The sequence below is a fragment of the Suricata suricatta genome, chromosome 7, assembly GCF_006229205.1.
Source record: "Suricata suricatta isolate VVHF042 chromosome 7, meerkat_22Aug2017_6uvM2_HiC, whole genome shotgun sequence".
Classification (NCBI taxonomy): Eukaryota; Metazoa; Chordata; class Mammalia; order Carnivora; family Herpestidae; genus Suricata; species Suricata suricatta.
This window is the reverse complement of record NC_043706.1, coordinates 61,256,921-61,281,291: the sequence shown is the minus strand read 5'-3', so window position 1 is coordinate 61,281,291 and position 24,371 is coordinate 61,256,921. Positions and strand designations below refer to the sequence as shown.

The 24,371-nt window shown below is 34.5% G+C and overlaps 1 protein-coding gene across 2 annotated transcripts in view; it reads right to left on the bottom strand.

Annotated features, from left to right (window-relative positions):
- FAM135A (family with sequence similarity 135 member A) overlaps positions 1-24,371 on the bottom strand; it is a 129,831-nt gene that overhangs the window by 6,848 nt on the left and 98,612 nt on the right. Inside the window, exons 14-21 of one of the 2 annotated variants that reach the window (XM_029944881.1) lie at positions 19,958-20,031; positions 18,190-18,344; positions 15,612-17,973; positions 13,778-13,938; positions 11,263-11,354; positions 10,657-10,754; positions 8,641-8,792; positions 6,798-6,908 (exon numbers count right to left, since the gene is read on the bottom strand). In XM_029944881.1, the coding sequence (XP_029800741.1) occupies positions 6,798-6,908; positions 8,641-8,792; positions 10,657-10,754; positions 11,263-11,354; positions 13,778-13,938; positions 15,612-17,973; positions 18,190-18,344; positions 19,958-20,031 (3,205 nt within the window). The remainder of the gene's footprint in view (positions 1-6,797; positions 6,909-8,640; positions 8,793-10,656; positions 10,755-11,262; positions 11,355-13,777; positions 13,939-15,611; positions 17,974-18,189; positions 18,345-19,957; positions 20,032-24,371) is intronic. The other variant, XM_029944882.1, reaches the window with a different exon arrangement.

Below are 24,371 nucleotides of genomic sequence, written 5' to 3'. Positions count from 1 at the left end.
CTTAGACTTCATACTCCAAATACCACCCAATTTTTGGCACTGTTTTTTTTCCATACCATATAAGAATAGACATTATATTAAAAATTTATATTAAAATCTAGTTTTCAAAATAATAGCTCCCTGCAGAGATTCTGATATGCTTCTATAGGGAAATGACAGTCAGGCTGAGAATCACTGCTTTAGACTGAGCTTCTTGAGGGAAATGTGTAGGTCTCTGTCGGTTCAGACAGCTCAGTGGAATGGAAGTATGTAAAATCAGTAAAGATTAGATGAGGGGATGTCTACAAAAACCTTTAACTCTCAGATTCCATGACACTCAAATAAAAGATCTTGACGTTGATAGAAATATAGTATATTGTTATATTTTTAAATGTGATTCCTAGGACAGTACTGTACTTTCTTTTTCAATGTTTATTTATTTTTAGAGAGAGGGAGAGAGTGCAAGTGAGGGAGAGGCAGAGAGAGAGGAAGAGAAAGAAGCTCAAGCAGGCTCTGTGCTGTCAATGTGGAGCCTGATGCAGGGCTTGATTTCTTGGACTGTGATATCATGACTTGAGCTGAAATCAAGACTTGAACGCTTAACCAACTGAGCCACCCTGATGTCCGACAGTACCATACTTTAAAAAATGCATTTTTATTACTATTTTGCAATGGAAAATTAAAACTCTTCAACTAAAAATATCCAAGAAGAGCAACTGAAGCTGTTTTATAAAGCTTTATTTGTTGTAAGTTTGTTGGTTACAAAATACTTACAAATTAAGAAGTTTCATATATAGCAACAATAATTATGTAGTAAGTATGATGAAAAAAGATGATCCCAGTCATTCTAACACTGAAACATGACACAACTAGGTATTAGTTGAAAGATAAGTATTTGCAGCCTATATGAACAAAAATGTAAACCCTTTCAGAAAACTGGAATATATTGTACTTGAAATCTCAACATTACTCATTATCTCTAATCTATATATTCAACTTAATGGAAATAAGAATTTTAATAAAATAGAAACTGTCTTTCTAATTCCCTTGGAAGATTCAGCTGATTAAAATGGTTAACGTATTTTTGGGGAAGTAAGAATAATCAGAGAAGACGCTCTACCAAATATTTAAACCGAATAGAACACTGCTGTAATGAACAGGTCTTGGTGTCCACACAGGGGTTCATCAACAACTCAGTGAAACAGAATAAGGAACTTATTGGAATCCAGAAATCTACTCATGCATATGATGGGGTTGAGGGGGTCATAAAAGTGGTATAAAAATGGATGACCAGTAAATGCTTTTAGGACTTCTAACTAGCCTTAAGGACGAATTGGAGGAGAAATAGGCCTTTGTGCTCAACTCATTGCAATATACAAAATAAGTTTAAAACTTAATTGAGTTCATTAAAAAATCATAATATAAACTCACTGGAAGAAAATATTGATGAATATTTGATGAATATTTTTATAACAGGGTTTGAAAGGCATTGCTAAATTCTACTTCAAACTCAGAAAGTATAAAAACAAGTTTGATAAGTTTGATAAATTTGTCTGCTACTTGTTGACATTTACAACTCTTAATTTTATGTAACTAACCATTCATTCTGTAATTTAAGTTTTATTTTTCATTTAAAGTAAACAATGAGATTTGTGAGATTGAGTACATTGCAATGTTGCAACCACCACCTTACTCGTTCCAAAATGTTTCCAGTACTCCAAAATAAAACCCATGTACATTAAGCAATTATTCTCCATTGACATCCACCCCCCCAACCCCAGGTCTTGGTATCCACCAATCTGATCACTCTTTATACTGATTTATCTACTCTGGATATTTCATATCAATAAAATCTTATGGTATGTGAACCAAAAAAATGCATTTTAAAATTTGTAGTCTACTAACAGTTTTTCAACAACAATGCATAATACTAATATTATGCTTCTATATGGAAGGTTTGCTTTTTAGCCAAGAACCAAGTTAGTTAAATAGACTATGGCTCAAGGGGTGTCTGGATGGCTTAGTTGGTTAAGCATCCAACTTTGGCTCAGGTCATGATCTCACAGTTCGTGGGTTTGAGCCTAGCATCAGGCTCCATGCTGACAGCTCAGAGCCTAGAGCCTGCTCCCGATTCTGTGTTTCATAAGAGTTCATTTATAATATTAAAAATCTTGGGAGGTAGAATGCAAAGAGTGAGGTCAAAGATGACACAGAGGTATTTAAAAATACTAAGTAATCAGAAGACCGAGTACCACTAAAATAATGAAAGAAGAGTTAGCAAAAGAAGACAATATGTTCAGATTTAGACATACTCAGTTTGATATACAACTAGAGATGTCTAGAGGGCAAATTAAGACTGGAATTCATTGATGAGGTCAGTGTGGAGGTGTAAGATCTAGGATATAAAGGTATATATATTGGGCAATCTAGTGAGTACTCAGAGTAGAGGAGTATTAAATGAGAGAGGGCATCAAGAAAGATTTTAACAGCAGGTGGTGTTTGAATTTAATTTTAGAAGATGAAGAGAATTTGTTCCTTTTTTTTTTTAAGTCTGTCCATTTATTTTGAGAGAGAGAGAAAGTGTGTGTGTGCATGAGCAGAAAAGGGACACAGAGAGAGAGAATCCCAAATGGGCTCTGTGCTGTCAGTGTGGAGCCTGAGGCAGGGCTCGAACTAAAAAACTGAGATCATAACCTGAGCTGAAACCAAGAGTCCGACACGCAATTGACTGAGCCACCTAAGCACCCCAAAGAGAATCAGTTCTAAAAAGATGAGTAAACAGATGGGGAGGGATGGTGGTAGAAAAAGCATGGGTGAATGCAGCATAACGCATGTGTGGCATGACTAAAAAAAGGATGTGTATGTGGGAAGAATAGGATATGAAATCAGTAAAAGAACCAGGAACCATATTATAAAGGATTTGATGCCCTAAGCCATGGAATTTAAACCTCATCCTGAAGGCCACAAGCGATCATGAAAAGATTTTTCAAACAGAAGGAATATGGCCTAATGTATTTTTCAGAAAATAATTTTATTTAAAGAGAAAGGAGAAAGAAAAAAGAAAGAAGAGAAAAGAAAGAGAAAGGGGGCACACAGGAGGCAGAGTAACCAATTTGGAGGCTATAGCAATAACTTCAGCAAATGTGATGAAGGTTGAACTAAGAAAATAGCAAAGAAAAGAAAGAGAAGCTTCCAGTAGCTACTTAGAAGGTGACTATTTCAGGGCTTAGTAGCTAAGCAGATGTGTGGGGTGACTGAGGAGTCTAGAGGACAACCTCAAGTTTCTGGCTGTGCAGACTGTGGCAGATCTAGAATTCAGAGAAGTGAATCTGAGGGGAAAGAGGCAGCATCTAAAAATATTGCATCTGGGGCAAACATGAGACAGCTAAGTAAATGTATTTATTCAGTAGGCAGCTGGACATAAAGGCCTAGAATACAGCGGAGAGGACTGAAGTAGAGATACATACTTGAGTTACCAATGGTGAAGATGGATATGAAATGATGTCCAAGAATGTACAAAAGTGAGAAGAGCAGATGACAGAAGGAGGAGCCCAAGAACACCTATACTTAAGGGTCAAGGAGAGAAAAGGAATCCACGTAGGAAGCAGAGAACCAACATGGAAGAAAATCAGGAAAGGCTGATATCTGGATATGGCAAGCTTCAATGGAGTGGTGAGGGCAGAAATCAGGTTATAATGGATTGACGAGTGAAATAAAAGGTGTGGAAGTAGTGAAAGTACTTGTTTTCTTTTTCAAGAGTCTCAATTCTTATTGAAAAAGGGAAATAAAACAACACAGAATCAGTGATCAAAGGAGGTATTTATTATTATTAAAACTTAAGATGGGAGAAAATGAAATAACTTTATATGTTAAGGAATTAGCTACTGAAAGGAGAGAGTTTAAAGACAGAGAGAAGGAATGGGTTCCAAAACAGAAAGGGAAATTATTCTTGGACCACAGATATATCTATTATTGAACTGTAAGGAAAGCACAGGTGTGCTAATGTCTGTACCTAAAATGAAAGGAAGTAGGAAAATTCTTGCTTGATGGCCTTGATTCACAGATAAATTAGCAAAACAAAGTCATTTGTTGAAGTGAAGGTAGCAGAGGTAGTTTGAAGTTTGAGGAAAAGAGGTAAAAACTGGAAAGGCTTCTAGGGATGGTTAAGAAGCTATTAGAGTTAACTAGATGGGAACTCCATGGATCTACAGTGGTAATGATCTGCCAGGCTGTGTGATCCACTTTGTAGAGCTCAACAAGCCAGGTAAAGAAACGGTAATACAGGCTGCTAGATGGCCCTGATGATAAAACCTGGGATAATAATGTATGAAGGATGTAAGTGCTAACTCATGGAGCCTGGGATGGAACAGAAAGGGGATGAACCATGAGGGACAGGGTAATTTAAGAAAACTGAGTAGGGACCTTAAATAGTCTGAAAAGCAAATGAGAATACCAGAATGAGAAAGGAGACTAGGCTATTATAGTCTCAGAATGGAAAACTGACTGAAATTTCAGGGGTGGAATGCAATGAGTAGGGGTACCAAGAGGAGTGGAATGGAAGGTTACTACAGTTGAGAAGGACTCTATTATGCTTGATGATCATCTAAAGGGTTGACTTAATCAAATTACTAAAAATGATGTCAAGTATATTAAGATCCAAGAAGAATATCTTTTCCCACATGTAATTGTATATTTGTCAATGAACTTTTATCAGAGTTCTGACTGAATATTTGAGGAGTGATCTCCAGGAGATCATTATATTAAAGATGACTAGGGGTACCTAGGTGGCCCAGTGGTTGAGCATCAGACTTTGGTTCAGGTCGTAATCTCCCACTTCATGGGTTCGAACCCTGCATCAGGCTCTGTGCTAACAGCTCAGAGTCTGGAGCCTGCTTCGGATTCTTTGTTATGTGTCTCTTTCTCTGCCCCTCCCCCACTCGTGCTCTCTCAAAAATGAATAAACTTAAAAAAAAAAACCAACCCAAAAAGATGACTAGAAGGTAGCAGAGTTTGGATTGTATGAATCTCAAAGGGCAGTTTTATGACAGTAGAGAAGTAATTACAGCAGTTTGAAAATGAAAGCAAGAGCACTGTTTCCTCTCCATTCAGTGGTACACAGTAAATGAGTGTGTGGGTTTCTCCCATAGCAGGAGTTAGCAAGGAATGGCCTGTGGAATCTGGCCTGCTGCTCTTTCTTTCTGTCTTTTTTACTAAATAGTTTTGTTTGCTTGTTTGTTTTAGATACAGCCACATTCATTTATGTATTGTCTGTATCTGTTTTTGTGCTACAATACACCAGAGATCACATGGCCTGCAAAGCCAAAATATTTACTATCTGGCCCTTTAAAGAAAAAATTTACTAATATCTGTTCTACAACCACTGGGAGTAGGAAAATGAGGGTAGCTTGGGGAAGTATCTAGTTTTCACTTATGTCTCCATTTTCATTTTTCTTTTTTTTATAGTTCACATTTATTTTTATTTATAGTTTATTGTCAAGTTGGTTTCCATATAACATCCAGTGCTCTTCCCCACAACTGCCCTCCTCCATGACCATTACCCCTCTCATCCTTTCCCCCTTCCTCTTCAGCCCTCAGTTTGTCTTCAGTATCCAAGAGTCTCTCATGATTTGCCTCCCATCCTCCCCCTCTTTTCCTCCCTTCCCCATCCCATGGTCCTGGTAGGTTTCTCCTGTTAGACCTATGAGGGCAAACATATGGTATCTGCCCTTCTCCGCCTGACTTATTTCACTTAGCATGACACCCTCAAGGTCCATCCACTTTGCTACAAATGGCCAGATTTCATTCTTTCTCATTGCCATGTAGTAATCCATTGTATGTATAAACCACATCTTGATCCGTTCATTTTCAAAAGGAAATGGAGAGAGCATTCTTTGAAGAAGATAAACATATGTGGTTACTCTGTTCCACTCAAATGGAGATTTCAACAGATGCAGTGGAAAAGATATGGTAGGAAGAAACGAGCGTGAGGGTGAGGCAGGAAGAGATGGTAAAGTCAGAGGTAAGGTAATTTACAGAGTGAGGATGGCAAAGTAGTAGTTGAGGACCTCAGGCTGTATAAACTTGGAATATAATGCAAGATGGGGACTATATTTAATAATCAGTTAGTAAGATATGAGTAACAAGATTGATCCAGTAGTGAGAATCTCTTGAGGGAATAATTATTAATAGTTTAGTTTCTGACATTTTCCAGAAAAGCTTTATAGCCATTGAATAGAAAGGTGGAAAAATATGTGGCAGTTAAAAAGAGTTGAGGAATGGGGTGGGGGCAGGAAGGCAAGGACAAGCAGAGGCCTAGTTCCAAAACTAACTTATGATTAGTACTAAATTAATAAACGTCAAAAAGTTCAGTATAATTTCGAAGTACCTGTGTTTACACAACACAACTACAATCATGTAAAAATCAAACAACTATGTTATTAATTAACTGCTCAGCTTTCATTAGAAGTCTATGTCATTATTTAAAAATTACATTTGACGGGGACACCTGGGTGGCTCAGTGGGTTAAGTGCCTGACTTTAGCTCAGGTCATGATCTCATAGCTTTGAGTTTGAGCCCTGCATCAGGCTCTGTTGGACAGCTCAGAGCTGGAGCCTGCTTCAGATTCCCTCTCTCTTTGCTCCTCTCTCCCGTTTGCGCTTGTGCACGTGCGCTCTCGCTCTCAAAAATAAATGTTAAAAAATAAGTTGACTGATACTTTTTTAATCACCAGAAAGCCATGTTGATAATTTACTTGCTAAAGGTTTGTTTTAAAAAACATTTTCAAGTGAATGTTTTCAAAACTCTTCTTATATACTTACCTGCTTTATTACTAAGCTTGTATAAGAAAGTTTGGCGGGGGTCTGAATGATCTCGACATGTCAGCTGCAAAAGAGAACCTGATTTTTTCCATTTCTGCATAAACCACAGACCTAGAGAGTTATAAATGACATGTGAGTAAAATTGGAAATATAGGGTAACATGTCAAGATTATTAATTTTAAAATACATTTCACTTCAAAAATGACATCTACCAAACTAGCATTTTCTTAAATATATTTGCAAAATATTTCCTTTTTCTGATAAAAAAAAAAAAACCCCATACATTTAACTATGTGTTATTGGTGGTTGACAGAGGGCTTGCTATTTCTATCTCATTCAGTCATGAAACAGATAATTGTTTAAGAAGAACAAATTTGGGAAAACTATACCTTTAGATATATGTTCAAATTATAAAGAAGCAGAGACAGAAAAAAATTCAAACACAGTAGTATATCCAAATGCTTAAGCACTGAATCTTCAGTCTAGAAGACTGATATAGTTATGGAAGACTAATTATATAAGGACTAATTCTTTGGATTAGCAATTGGTTAATGTTTTCTAGTAAGAGCTGATTCTAATAAAGTTTCATATTTCATTGTATTTCTTTGTATTATCAGTAACCCATACTTAAATGCATCTTTCAATGCCTATCACACTGGAATGGGTTTTCAAGACTGTGCAATATTAATCTCCACTTCTTTTACTTCTAGTATTACAGAAGGGAACAGAGGAAGAAGAAAAACTCTTAAAACGATTAAATTTGTAACTAAAATTTAGTGAAGAAAGAAATTCAAAATGCTGCATCCTGTTCACATTGGGTTCTAGTTTATGTTACTTATTGATTGTATCTTTTTCATGCCCTCTTTTTAAAATTGCAAAAATCTACTACTATCCAAATCTATTTTAGATACCAGAGTTTAGAATGCAGTTCAAGGAAAACAGTACTGTTTCTCTGTCAATGAAAGTAAAAGAAAATGGAAATAAGAGTTTCAAGGCACAATGCAAAGAGACAGAATGATATCTAATTTATTCTCACAATGGGAATCAATTGCTTAAACTATAAAAATTACTTTAAAAATCCAAGGGAGAACTTAATCAAGCAAAAGGCAAATCAAATATCAGAGTTTTCTTTCTTTTTTTTTTTTTCTTGAGAGAGAGAAGGCACAAATGAGCAAGAGGCAGAAAGAGAATACCAGGGAGAGAAAGAGAGAAAGAGAGAGAGAGAGAGAGAAGTGGGGCTCATCCAAAGCAGGGCTCAAGCTCACCCAATGCGGGGTTAGAACTCATCAATTGTGAGATCATAATCTGAGCTGAAGTCCAATGCTTAACCTACTGAGTCACCCAGGCACTCCAACTTATCAATTCTTTCTTAATAAGAATATTGATTCTAATCAAAATTGAGGTCTTCTCATTTAATTTGCTCAAAAATTTTAGGATTTTTTTCATAATATCCCTTGGTTGTTAAAAAATCAGATTTAGTATTCTACATTTAATATTTTATAACTTTATAATATATTAAATATAGGTATTTCCTTTTTATCTGCTCAACTAATGGAATGACAGAATAGCCTGTTTGTAAGATAAACATTTACTGATAATCAGTTAAAAATGCTTTTGTGACTTCTGACATATATCATCTCAATATAATATTCATTTTATGAAATGACTTTTATCAGCTTATTTTATGTGCATGACAAAGTAGAAAAAGAGCTACATCTTTTATTTCATCAATACCAAGTATGTGACACTTCAGCTCTAAAATAAACACCAGAAAACATTAAACTTGTATTTAAATTTTCTCCCCATTTTATACCTTTTATAAGGAAAAATAAAACTTTTTTACCTGTATTAACAAGAGCACTGCTATTGTAGAGTGTACCAAGATGAGGTCCAGAAAGAGATAAAAAGGTGTGAAGTTTGTTGAGGTAATATCTAAACCTTGGCCTTGTAAGCACTGAACGGATTATTAAATTGCCCAACGAATGTCCAATAAAGCTTTAAGAAAAAAAAAGACATTTCTCTCACAGTATTAATTTTAAAAGGAAATACTAAAACTAACACCACTATACATGGATGTGAAATACTGAGAATTTGGAAATTTCAAATATGTTTTAATTTATGGTTTGATACTTTGAAATGATATAACTTGGGTTCTGAAGATAAAAATGTGAGACTGCAGTAGAAAATTCCTATTATATAATTAAAATGCTTATTCTGTAGAAACAAGATACTGCTCATCAGAAAATTTATATTCATAATTTGTAAGTGCTTAGAAACAAATACATTTTAAAAGTAAACTAAAGTTTGGATGATGAATTTGCCTCTTTAAGCACACATTGCAGTTATTACTCACTAAGTCATGATTTAAAACAAAATAATGAAATTTTACCCATAAAGGACAACTTCGGAGACATTACATACCTGTTTCATTTATTTTCTGGACTACACTCTAAAGTGGGAGAGTTCTTTGACTAAATTCTTTCAAGGCACAGATAAAATATGTGTATTATCCTACTACAAGTCTAAGATTATACCAAAAATCTTATAAAGCACCTCCCCTTTATTAAGGAATAGTTTAAATCAAAAGAACTTTTTTGTTTGTCATCATTTTACAATAGATGGTATATTGATCCCTGGGAATAATAAACAGGGAAGCTAAACAGGAAAGACATTTTGAAGGCTGTCTTAAGCCGGCTTACAGATACCACTGGCGAGAAGCTCAGGATGAACTCCCCTCCAGAGCTGAAGTTCCTGAAGCTGTGGGTGAGAGTTACAACGTCTGAATAATGGTTGATTGTAACTGACAATCTAATCTAAAAGACGTTAATATTGTTATGGATGAATGAAAAAACTGAAATATTATCTTCTTATCATAAAATAACCATGAGTAAAAGGAATACAAGATCACTGTATTGAATTTAGTAAATAAAAGAATTTTAAAATCTATAAATAAGAGAATTAGAATAAGAAAGTAAATCTGCCTCCTAACATACTTGCATCTTTCCCCATATTTAATAGAAATCAGTTTTTTAAAAATGACTTCAAATAAAAATCTGCCTCTCATTTTAGTCCTTACTCTATACTTCAAACTGGAAACAAACTCTTCAAAGGGCTATTGTTTTATAGAGCCAACTTCTTCCTCTAACCTACTTGGGGTATGAAGGTAATCATTACTCTACTTTTTGAGGCAGAATGATTAGTTTTGGCTTTTTCTTTAAGTCCTACTATACTAGAAGAAACAAATATTTTTCTCTCTCCCATGTCTATCTGTAGTTTCTGCTTAAATGATGAGACTTATGTTGGTTTGATCATTATCTCTTGCTTGTGGAAAACTGACTTATAAAGTACAGTCGTTAAACCTTGAAAGTATTTCTGTTGTTTCATTTGTTTGTCTATATCCATCCAGTACCCTAAAATCTTTCTAATTGATAACTGCTTTATTGAGATATAATTCACATACCATAAAACTCATTCATTTAAAATGTACAATTTAACAGTTTTTAGTGCATTCACAGAGTTGTGCAACTTCCATGAGAGATTTCTGGAACATTTTCACCACCTCAAAAAAACCTATACCCTTTGGCTATCACCTCCCCATTTGCCATCTCCCCTAGCCCTTAACAATCATTAATCTACTTCTGTCTCTGGTTTGCCAATTCAGGATAATTCATATAAATGGAAACATAAGGGTCTCTCCCTAAAGTTTAAAATTTTTTTTCTTTTCTCTTTAAATTAGGTAAATTGGATTATTGTCTCCTATATGTCATAATAGTGCAACAAAACTACTACAAATTCTGCTTAATTTTTATGTAATTCACAGACATAAAAATTATATAATATAGAATATAATAAAAGTTACCTTATTTTTGAGACTGTTAGACTATATATCTGAATATATTGTATTATTTCATCCAGAAGGCGATCAGTCATGCTATCAAAATCAGCAAAAGTATCATTCTAAACAAAGGAAAACAGACATATATTGAATATGAATAATCACATGAAAAACAATATAAACATTTTTAATTTAGGTACTGAAAATATGGTTAAAATCAGTGTTTTTTACAGAAGCAGGTGAATAATATTCATTATATTAAAATGAACAAAAAGTAAATTTCTAGGAAAAGAAAAGATTCTGTGTTGTTTTTTTTAATAACATTTGCTTCATTTGACTGTTTGGTTGCTTTAGTCTACTATCCACATTTAACATAAGGTTATTTACAATGGTTTAAGTAATAAAAGTTTTGCATAGAAATGTGAAATTCTAGAAATTTTGTGCAGGTGAAGAGCTCCTAAGTCACACTGTAAATCATTTCGATTTTCTTGTGATATGTATTGTTAAATTTCATATAAATCAGAAATGTTATTTCTACTAGTAACAGACATTTTACAGGAAGCAAATATTTAGGTAGAAAGTAATACAAGCATTTTTGCTTCCAATGAAAACACTGCTATAATATTGTACCTGATTTCTTTCAGACATAAGAAAATCAATTCTTCCCCCAGGCAGTCCAAGTTCAATGTAAGTTTTTACTAATCGGAGATCTGCACTGTTACCTAGAAAATGAAGAAAATGGAAAATTATGTCTAAAGGATGAAATAAAGTAAAAGATATAAAGTATATCATCATATATTTGAAGACCAGTATATATATGTCTTTAAATATATGGTGTCTGCCAATTTGAACAGACACTGCACTCTGAAATAGAGTCCTCAATTATCATTTCCAAGCTGATTTCAAGTCAGACAGAGAAGGACAGATATCATATGTTTTCACTTGTAAGTGGCACAGGAGAAACTTAACAAAGGACCATGGGGGAGTAGAAGGGGAAAAAATAGTTGGGGAGAGGGAGGGAGGCAAATTATGAGAGACTCTTGAATACTGAAAACAAACTGAGGGCTGATGGGGGAGGGGGAGAGGGGAAGGGAGGTGATGGGCATGGAGGAGGGCAATTGTTGGGATGAGCTCTGGGTGTTATATGGAAACCAACTTGACAGTAAACTATAAAAGAAAAAAAACTAAAGAAATTTAAAAAACAAAAATAAAAATAAAATGAAATTCGTAAAAACAAAAAAAAGCTATTTTCCATTAGCCAGACAATGTCTTTCAACACTTGGTTTCTTAGGAGTTTTGGTCACACTGATGTGTTCACTCTCCCATCTGATGGTGTATTTGTTAAACTGTTAGCTTTGGAGATTGCTGGCTGTGGTTGCTGTGAATAACTGATGGAAATATTCCTTCCATCACTATTATAGTTGATCATTTAACAAACCTAGAATGTGTTTTAGATTTAGATTTAATCTGTTCACTTTCCTTTGGTGGTATTGCAACAGTTGACTAGAAATAAAATTCCATTTAAATAATCTAAGAGAGTTTATTTTAATTACTAACTTAAAAGATATCCATAAATACAGAATACTTATTAGATACACTATATAAATATAAAAATAATTATTGCCACTAAAAATTAGTTTAGTGGCTTTTTGGTAAATTCCTTTGGTTTAATTAGCAATGTAAACATGTTCCCAATTACTGGATTTCTACTTTACCCTTCCAATATTCATATCTTTTAGATATTTCATGCACTGATAAAGGTAACTTTTATTCCTGATTTTACAAGGAACACTACTAGTGTTTCACTACAAACTATGTGTTTTCCACTGGCTGACAATATATAAGCTTAATCATATTAATAAACCACCTTAATCCTACTTAAAACTTAATGTTTGGTGCTTAGTTGTCAAAACTGGGGATGTACATTTAACTTTATCAATAGTTTCTTACCTGATTTGCTGATGCAGGTATATCTTATTAATAAATTTCCTTTATTATTAACTAAATTTCCTTATATTTACTTATCTTTGAATTCTGGGAATTAAACTCTAGTTGTTGTAGTGACTTAATATATTGATTCTATTTGCTAGATGTTTTCAGGGACATTTAAAAAATTTTTTACTTGTTTACTTGCCTGCTTATTTATTTCTACAATATTGCTAGAGTGTTATTAAATCATTATTAAATTTATGTCAGATTGGTCTGCTTCTCTTTGGGGTTTGGGTACGATATCTTCTTCAGATTTAGTAACAAGGTAGCATTAACTTCAAGGAATAAAATAAAGCTGCAGTCCATCTTCTTTTCCTATTATTCTGGAATAATTTATATAACAGAAGGTAATATGTTTCATAAAATTTTCAAAGAACAATTTGCCAGAGATTCTACTGGGCCAAGAAGTCTTTCTTGAGTGATAATTCTTTGAAAATTTTATTCCTGGTGGGGAAGAGGTTAGTATTAGAGATATTTTATTTCTTGAGAATAAAGGTGTTTTTTTTTCAAAGAAAAATCTTCAATTTCATGAGCATTTACCAGCTTAGATCTATGTTTAGTATTTTTATAATCTATAAAATCTTTCCTCAATTTGTTCTTACAGAATGATATTACAGTAATAATCTGCTAGTCTAGAAATATTTGGCATTTTCTAACAGTTCCTAAATCACGGGAAACAGTCTGTTCAGTAACCAAAATAGCTGTCACAAAACTGTAGCACTAAATTTAGAATTTAAATTATACCCTAAATAATTAGTAAATCTTTAATTCTTAGGCATTGATTTTTCTAATTCAAAAGGCTTAAAGCATCAGGCTAAAAGGGCACTAGGAAGACTATCAAAGAGAGACAAAATGGTTGCCAGGAGGTGACTGTTGGCAACATGAACAACAAAAGATAGAAAAATCCGAAGTTAAAATAAATACATGTTGGTACATGGACGGACATCAGTTCCATGGAAAATTTACTTAAAAGGACATCTAATACTATACTTCACAAAGTTAAATAATTTCTGTTTTAGAATGTATTTAAGATTCAGTTAATTTAAGCAATTTAAAATATTTTCCAATTCAAAGATTAAATAAAACCAAATGAAACCTATCAGGAAAAGTAAATATATTGAGTTGTCATGGATTATATCAAACAGATACTACATACCATCTAAACCATGCACACAGACAATAAGATGCACTCCATCTTCAGAACCATCCTCTTCTTCCATGCTAAAATAAGGGACTGAGGATGCCAGCAGAGGGACATCACTGTACATAAACCCAGGGAGTTTAAGTTGCTTCAATTCTTCTTTTGCCTGAAGGAAGCTGAAGCAAATATTATAGGAGATCTTTACTAAGTATCATAATCAGTTTTTAGAACCAAAGACAATGTGCTGAATTTAGGGAACTGCAAGAGGAAACCCAGCAGATACTTGGTTTGAAAATAATCAAAATATGTGGGATTGTCTAAATGATTTAGAAATCAGAGAGTACTTTTCTTTGCTATCTTTAGTATATATTCTGATAAAATGCAATGAATGCTTTAAATTTGAAATCACTTAAAATATTCCTTTAAACTTGAAATCAACTAAGAAAATATTGAGTGAAGTTATGCTTCCTACCAAGTTATATATTGTGTACAAAAGCTGGGGCAAGTACCAGAAAGATGACAATCTGATGCTTATTCTGTAATCAAAGCTTACCTTCTTTGCTTCTTTTTCATCTTACATAAATGGAAAGTAAGGAGCCATACAAAGTTAACAGAAGAATGGTAGTTGTAGTACTTAGATTAGGTTATTTATATTTTTCCTGTAAAAATACCAATAAAAAGAAACAGAACGAAGAGGGGGATGCGACTAAATGTAATTAGCGGCATACACTCATTTTGAATGAGTGACAAACTAATCAACTTGGGGACGGCAAACATCAAAAATTATTAACTATTTTAATATTATATTATTTGGACTGATAAAAGTAAAACTCAAAGAAGCTGATGAACCCTGCTAAACTGAGCAGGACACACTGGATGAAGACATAAATTGTTTTCATTAATGACTCAGAAAAGTTTGAGGTACCCAGAAGGTGGTATAACCTTCAGTGTTACAATTCTTTAACACACCATTATATCTCTCTGGTTTCCCTAGCTTTAGGCACTATGGATCTTAATTCTATATATAAATCTGAATAATCTGGAAACTTGGAAAATCTACTGTAGACATGCCCAGACCTTTTATTCCAGAGATTATAAATCCACTGGAATAAGGTAGTGGAGTATTTTGAAAACCAGTGCCATGTTAGTAAACTTATTATCACCCTCAAAGTTTTCTGAATACTTTATTGCCCCATGAGATCTCAAGTCTGGAAACCATGGACTCAGCTAAGAAAAACTGGGTCTGGTAGGTTTAGGAAGTTTCTTCTAACCTTTTTGTTTATTATCTAATATTGCCCTTATTTGCTACATGCACTTATAAAACCTGAGCTGTCTAGAAGTGAGTGGGGGAGAAATGAGGTACTGATGAAAAAAGAGTTTTAACCCCAATTATTACATACATCTAACATATAACTACCAATGGAAAATCTGTAACAAAAATGTCTAGCCTATAGAACAGGACAACCACATGGAGAACCACATGTTTTCTGTCATTTTTTAATGTTTCTTATTTATTTTTGAGAGACAGAGAGAGACAGCACGAGCAGGGAAGGGGCAGAGAGAGAGGGAGACAGAATCCGAAGAAGGTTCCAGGCTCTGAGCTGTCAGCACAGAGCCCGATGCGAGGCTTGAACCCACGAACTGTGAGATCATGACCTGAGCTGAAGCTGGACGCTCAACTGACTGAGCCACCCAGGCATCCCACATGTCTCCATTTTAGATAGCGAATCAAAGGACTTTCTGTATTACAGAAATCAGAGAACATGAAATATATATGTTATCAGAGACATACATATATATGTTATATATGTATATTTAGTAGCACATGCTATTGTGCTCCATTACTTACGCTTGTATTTGAGGTTTTGGTGAGTTTTCATACCAGGACACTGATGAAGTCAAGTTGTAAGAAGTGCTGCTTGGCTGTTTTGTAATGGCATCAAATTTACTTTTCGAAGAATACTTAACACTACAAGGAGATTCTCGTGGTGCAGATGGGAAGGACAAACAACCAGAAGTACAGACAGCGGGCATATTTATATCATCTTTCAGATAACCACTGTTTATTTTTTCAGATTTTATAAGTCTTTCTTCTTCTAGTGCATCTCTGTTTGTATAGTGAGCATTTACTTTTTCATCCAAAGCTGAATAATCTGTTTCTTCGTAATACCCATTTTGAACCATTTGTTGATCCTGCTCTTCCTCCTCATCCTCTTTATCCTGTTCCTGATGCAGATTACTAATTTCTTTTTCAGAAGTTTTCTTCTGAGGGCTAACTGAGTTGCTATAGCTAATAACACATGCATCAGAGATATCCGTACTGCTGTGAGAACCAAAATAATTTTCCACAAGCCCTTGTTTTACCATATCAGGACTGGCTGAAAAAGGATCATCGGTACTCAGATAAGTTTCATTTTTAACTGTTTGGGCTTCTGAAGTTATTTGTTTGAGATTTAAGGTATCACCATTTTTCCCTTTCACAGTTTTATCTTCTCTAACTTCTGTGTTAGTAGAAATGGAACCTGAAATGACACGAGGGGCACCTACACAAACCAGTGTTGAATCTAATGTAATTGCTGTCCCTGCAAAGTTATTAGATTTATCAGGACTCTGGGAGTCTTTACACATAGTGTCCAAGTTAGGTTTGGAGGTGCAACTACTTTTCACATCACAGGAAGTATCTTCATCTGAAAAAACAAATTGTAAAGGGTCTTTAGTGCTTGAATTTATGGAATGTATTGCTATAGTTTCATTGTCCAAATGCCCAGAAAATACAACACTCTGCTGTTGCAAAATAATACTGGACTTTTTACTACTGTCACATTTTGGCAAGTCAACGGTTCCTAGGTTTAATATAGCTTTGCTATCACTTAGGTGGCATTCAGGCACAAGAGATTTCTTAGAATTTTCATCAGGTGACAGTTCATCATCAGACGGTAGAGAGTTTATGGATGTCAAAGATGACTGTATTTCACTTAAAGCACTTGTACTCTCAGTACAATAACTTCCTAATGAAAATTTTACATTATAATCAGGTTTCATCAAAAGCTGAGGAAATAATCTTTCGTTATTGTGAGGACCTTGCCCTTGCACAGTTTCAAATACTATGTCAGCGTTTGGATGTGTTGCAAAAGAACTTGGTTCACTTTCAACACCTGAGTCTGAAAATCTAGATGAGGCATATGTGGCATTAATATCTGGTAACTTAATTGTATCTCCACTTACTACAACGTGATATTCTTTTGTAGAAGAAGCAGGTTGATTACTTCTTAACTTAGCTAATGACTCTCCAACAGAATGGCACTTTGTGTCCTGCACAGCTTCCTTTTCAAGTGTTATTTCTATAGATTTAGATTTACCATTAGATTCTAAGGACTCAAGGTTGGGTAGTTGTAAATTATCCACAAATAGTTCATCTGGTCGAAGCTCTGTCCAAGGTCCTATTTTAACAGTTATTTTCTCTCCACTGAAAGGATCCTTATTATAGGGCTTCACTTCAATTGTTCTGGCTCCTGAAGATGGGGCTGTTTGATGATCAGGGCAATCGTCAGATGAACTTCTGGATGTCACATTGTGTTCCACTTGTGTAATTTCACTATCATCCTGGGAGATATCAAGTTTACCTGAAATGGACAAATTTGCACAAAGATTTAGGCTGCCAGAGTTCAAAGGATCAAACAGGTCTGGTTGTATATTTTCAATGTCTGGAGACTTTTGTTCAGTTTTCTCTGTATTAGTTGGCAAAAAGCTAGCTTCCTTTTGACTTGTCTGTCTGGTGTAGGTCTTTAGGTCAAAATTATATCCACATATTGTGGGATCCAGACCTTCCTTCTGACTATGTGAAGGATTGCCTTCAAAGCATTTAAAGAGATCATTTGATGCTGTACTTTTCAAGCATTTGTAGCCTACCAAAACCACAGAATCCTTAGAGTTCTGTTTTATTAATTTTTTTGTGTTTTCAGGTTTCATTGTTTTCATGAGTTTAGTAACCTTAACCTTGGATTTATTTGATTCTTCATTCTTTCCTTTTAGAGATTTTGTTAGCTGCTTTTCACCTTCTGTATACCAAAAACTGGAGGCACCAGCAGGTTTGACTTTCAACTCTGGGCTAGAAAGTCCAGCTATAGAGCTTTCTTCAGTCTCATATTTATCCATTCTACTGGACTCTGATCTCGGAAGATTCTGAATTCCCATCCAGGGTGCATCTAAGTCTTTTATCCAAAGAAAAAAAGATTCAGGTTTAAAACATGGTGTGAGAACTCACATGATTTAAGACTACATTTACTGACTATAACTTTCTAATATCCTCAAAGACAAATAAAACTAAAGGGGAAAAAGGGTCCCACACTGGGGAATGGTATTACATATGTTAGGAAGAATATACTGCAAATGATACACACAATTTAGATATTTTAGATCATACTTACCTTCAATAACTGAATCTAAATACCTATCTTCAAAGATTATAGGTAATGAATTCAGATCTCCATCTAATTCACTACATTCAATAGGTAGAGGTGGAAGAGAACTGCAGAAGGAAGTATTTTTGATAGCGGTGCACATCTGTAGATGATTCTGAGCACTGAAAAATATTTCTTTAAGTCAGAGTGTAATTAAAAAAATTATACTCAATTCCACTCTATAGACTCCACCCTTCTTCTCACCGTTCTTATCTCCCCCCTTCCTAAAGGTATAACCTCCTAATGAAAGAGCTCTGTAGTCAGAGATAAATACTGGTAGAGTGAAAATTATGGTTTGTTGACAATGAATTATTGACTTGTGAAATTATGGTTTATTGATAAACTATTTAATTTCTACATAGTCTTCTACATTTTTTTATGTTATCTCAAATTGAGTTCTATCTATGCTTAATGTCTGAATTTACTAATTTGCTGAGAACAGCATATAGGAGAAATGTCAAAAGCTCAAATGCCTGGGGCACCTGGGTGGCTTAATTGGTTGAGTGTCTGACTTTGGCTCAGGTCATGATCTTGGCAGTTCATGGGTTCAAGCCCTGCATTGGGCTCTATGATGACAGATGAGAACCCAGGGCCTGTTTCAGATTCTGTGTCTCCCTCTCTCACTTCCCCTTTCCTGCTCACACTCTGTCTTTCTCTCTGTTTCTCTCAAAAATAAACATTAAAAATTTTTTTTAAAAAACTCAAATATCTACAATGACTTGATGATACTATTGAAAAAAATGTATTCCACTGCTACTGCTATCCTTAATATATATTTATGAATACAATTAACAACTATTTAAAACAAGGTGTGTAACTTTTAATACAAAATGCTTTTTTAAAAAACCTTTTCTTATGGAAAATTTCAAACAAATCAAAGTAAATAGAATAGTATGATAAACCCCATCACTCAACTTCAGCAATTAACATTTTGCTTTTCTTGTTTTATCTATACCTGCACTCACTGCCCACCCCCATAGTCCATTATTATTTATAGGTTTTTTGTGGTATAACTCATATGCTTTGAAATATACAATTCTTAGCTGTAGGATTCTGGCAAATGGATACATGATATGAAATATTTCCATCTACTCAGTGTTCTCTCATGTCTTTCTAGTCAAACTCCTAGCCCAAGTCAACAAGATAACCACTCTTCTGACTTTTTTGCCTTAGTTTTTGCTTGTTACAGAACTTTATATAAATAGAATATGATATTTACTTTTTATGTATGACTTCTTTCACTCAGCATAATGTCCTCAAAATAGTCTTTATAACCAAAGAAAACCAGATCTAAATATACTCAGTAGGAAAATGGAAGGCATCTATTCTGCATATTTTAGCTATACATCGTTTTCATAAAAAAAGGCAGTGTCAGTCAGATCACTTGTGAAAATCTATAATTTATGTATTACAGATTTAAGAGATTCTTACCTGCAAATATAAAGATACAAGATGGAAAAATGAAAGTTTGGAGCCAGAGCTGATTCGGATTACCAAGGTTACAGTAGGTCTGATATGGGAGCAAGGAGAATAGGGCAGTATACTTCTTTAGGTACACGTCTTTTGTAAAGCTATTCACGGAAGTAAATCTAATTTGCTTAAATAGGGAATTTATGAACTTGAAATTCTCCTAATTTCTTCTATTGTAAATACCATATATTCTGTGTGAAAAAGTTTGAGAAAGATACCTCAAAAGGAGGCATAATCCTTTAAACTATGGGTCTATTCTACTCACTGAAGTTCCTGGTATGCAATGGCTGCTTCTCTTGGATGTTCAAAACAGAAGAATGCTTCAGAAAATCTGCGTACCTGAAAAAATCCAAAAGGATGTATGAATAACATGGCATGATTACAAGGTCAATCAATGTTAGGAAAAGAAACCTCCCTCCATTAGGCCTTGTAAAAAAAAAACTTTATGTAAAAATTAATCTCCCTTCTCAATGTTGCCAAAGTACTGTATTTTGGTACTGCATGGAATAAGAGGAACAATAAAATGTAGAGTGAGAAATTTAGGTTTACATTACAGATCCATTATCTATCCTCTTTGAAGACAAAGATTTAGTTTGTCTTGCTCACCATCAGATCCCAGTACATGCTATGTGCCAGTCACACAAGTATATCAGTTGTACTGACTGACCAACTTACTGGCATCGTGACTCTGGGCATTTCACCTTTGAGCTTCAGATGACTCATTTTCAAATTTCTCCTCATAACTTGTTCTATATTTGAGGTTGTTGTGAAGAATAAACAAGGTCACATATGACAGCAGTTTGTGGTCTGGTAAGTACATATAAGCTACTATAACTGCCATTGTAACATTCATCATATTTTTCCTTAAAATAGTTTGTATATATGAATTGTCTCCACTCCCAATGTGTAATGTTCTTTAGAGTATGAACAATGTTTTGATGATCATGGTTACCCCCAAACATATATTTTGGTAAGTTTCAGAAGCAAGTGCTTGGTAAATGTTGGTCAAATCTAGCTGAATATTTCCTACAACATAGTTATAGTTAGACCCTTTCATTTCTAATTATTCAAGAAAAGGCTCTGTCAGCAATCACTGAAATAGGAGGCAACAGAAAGAGATGGAAAAGATGTTTTGTTTGGAAGATACAGGGAGAAGAGACAAATTACAATACATCCTGAGATTATATTACAGCTAAGATTCTTTTCTAAAAGGGAGTATGATTTAGAGTTCTTTAGATTACAGCATAAAATAAATTGGAGATATATTTTACTTGTCATCAAGACTTGGCCAGCTAAATTTCTTACAAAACTTGCTTCCATAAGTAGATGAGACTGGGTCTTTAGAGGAAGAAGTCAATGAGGGAGTTAAGGAGAGATGTGTGTGAGGCATCTGTGAGAAAAATCTTTTTACTTTCAGATACTGTCCAATTGCCTCTTCTTTCTCTCCAACACTAAAAGAAAGGTGAAGAAAGGGTTCAGCCTATCTATCTATGAGAGATGTTTTCCCCTGAGAGTTGTAAAGTGTGAGAAAAAATGCAGCCTGATGCCATCTGGATTCCTGTAGTTGTAGCTGAGCCTGCAAAACCGGCTAGTTGGTTTTCCTGCTCTCCTTATCTGCTCTAACTCCGACAATAACTGTTATTTTTAATAGCATCCTATATCTAGGCTCCATGTTAAGCATTTTATTTTCATTCATTATTTAAATCATAAAAACACCCCTATAAATATGTCTTCACTTAGTAAGTGAGGAAGCAGAAACAAAGAGGTGAATTACTTGGCCAAGATAAGATAGCTACCCATTGAGAAACATGGGATTCAAATAAAGATTTGAGAAATTCCAAATCTTTGCTTCAAACTCCCTATCTCTTCCTTTTTTGCATAAAGATTCCCTGTTAACAGAAAGCCTTTCCCTCCATGTACCCACACAAAATTCTTTATCTAATTTTCCCCTGCCATAATTTTGTGCTATGGCTATATGTAATAAATAACCCTATTCAATGTATTGTGTGGCCAGAACTAAGGTATGACTGCCACCTGATGGCAGCACTACTTAATTTGAGGCAAAAGACATACATAGAAAAAGTATTAAGTTTATAAATTCAAACTTAGGATGAGTAATATATATTTACCATTTTGGTATATATGCTTGTAAAACAAATTATGTGAATGTCCCCGAATTTTAAAAAATTCACTTACTTGGCAATACCAACTATTTAAAATTTAGCAAGCATGATGTTAAAATGTTACTTTATCTGTGTTCACCCTAACATGTTGCTTAAATTGCAAAATAAAATTATAGCATAAATTTATAATATAAATTATAGTATAATAATGTTACAAATAGCATTAGTATAAAATGACTAGCATATAAAATCATAGTAGTTATTATAGTTGTTATAATAAATAACATTTATTATTAACATAGTTATTATAATACATTAATAACATTTATTATAATAATTTCATACATGCCTATCCAGGTTATACCTAAATCTTGAATGCAGGATTTAAATATCAGATAGATCCTATTATCTATGTTGCCTTGAAGAAAACAGTCACTTCACATATGTTTACTAAACAAAAATTCTTTAAATTCTAAAGACTGTACTCATAGTAGGATACTTTAAAGCTCCCCTTTTATGGTTACTATTAGATATAACTAACGGGTTTAAGTTGTTTACTTTTCTTTTTTAAAATATTTATTTATTTAGAGAAAAAGAGAGCAGGGGAGGGACAGAGAGAGAGAGAGAGAGAGAGAGAGAGAGAATCCCAAGCAGGCTCCATGCTCTCAGTGCAGAGCCTGATATGGGGCTTGAACCCATGAACCATGAGATCATGACCTGAGCCAAAACCAAGAGTTGGATGCTTAACCAGCTGAGCCACGCAGGTTCCCCAAGTTATTTACTTTTCAATCCATAGCATATTAGAACAGCAAATGAGACAAAGGAAAAAGGAGAATTACAGAATATACATAAGCATACTAGGTAGTTCTAAGATGAGAACTTGATACTGAAACAAAAAGGCCCTGCTTTAAAATTTTTTCTTTTTATTGCTTTATTTTATTTTATTTTTGAGAGACAGAGAGAGACAGCTGGAGCAGGGGAGGGTCAGAGAGAGAAACAGAATCCGAAACAGGCTCCAGGCTCTGAGCTAGCTGTCAGCACAGAGCCCGACGCGGGGCTCGAACCCACGAACCATGAGATCTGACCTGAGCCGAAGCCGGATAAAAAGGCCCTGCTTTAAAAGCACAAAACATAAACCTACAACATTCCCATAGAGAAGGCAAAATAAATTAAGATTAATATAATTTGGAACCCTTTAATGAAGGATCTAACATGTACAGATTTTTATTTTACATATTTATTAAAATTTTTTTAAATGTTTATTTTTTGAGAGAGACAGTGTGCAAGCAGGGGAAGGGCAGAGAGAGAGGGAGACACAGAATCTGAAGCAGGCTCCAGGCTCTGTGCTGCCAGCACAGAGCCCAGTGTGGGGCTTGACCCCACAAACCGTGAGATCATGAGATCATCCTGAAGTTGGATGCTTAACCATGAGCCACCCAAACGCCCCCAGACCTTTTTAATACCATGGAACACCACTGTATTAAACCCTTGAACACACAATGTAAACCAAAATCAGAGCAAGGCTTTTTAAAATAAAAATTTACCAGCAGATTTTAAATTTATATAAGCATGCAAGGGATCTGGAAGAGACAGAACAGTTTCAAAAAAGAAGAAAAAAAATTGGAGAATGTACAACTACCTGACTACAAGATAATCAAGTTAAGGTGGTATTAATATAAAGATATGTAAGAGGGCAATGAAACAGAAAAGAAGGCCAAGAAATAGATTCAACTTTTTCTCAACCAAGACACTAGGGCAATTCAATAAAAAAAAGTCTTTTCAGGGCACCTGGTGGCTCAGTCAAGTGTCTGATTTCGGCTTAAGCCATGAACTCGTGGTTCTTGAGCTGGAGTTCCGCATGGCCTCGGCCTTGCTGCTCTCAGCCTATCAGTGCAGAGCCCGCAGACCTTCTGTCTGTCTCTGCCCCTCCCCTGTTTGCACTCTTCCTCAAATCAAGAAATAAACAAACAGAAAGTCTTTTCAAAAAACGGTGCTAGAAATAATAATAATAAAAAAATGGTGCTAGAATTGTAAATGGAATTGTTTTCTTAATTTCTCTTTCTACTTTGTTATTAGTGTATAGAGATGCAATAGATTTCTATATATTAATTTTGTCTCCTGCAATTTTACTGAATTCATTTATTACTTCAGATTGTTTTTTGGTAGAATCTTTAGAGTTTTCTTTATATAATGTTATGTCATTGGCAAATAGTGACAGATTACGTCTTCATTACCAATTTGTATGTCTTTTATTTCTTTTTCTTGTCTGATAGTTGTGCCTAGGACCTCCTGTATGATGATTAATAAAAATGGAGAGAGTTTTGTTCCTGATCATAGAGGAAAAGCTTTCATTTTTTCACTACTCAGTATGATGTTAGCTGTGGTTATTTTTTCTTTTAATATACGTCACCTTTATTATGTTAAGGTATGTTCTCTCTAAACCCACTTTGTTGGGAGTTTTTATCATACATGGATGTTATATTTTATCAAATGCTTTTTCTATTTCTGTTAAGATTATTTGGTTTTTATCCTCTGTCTTGTTAATGTGACATATAT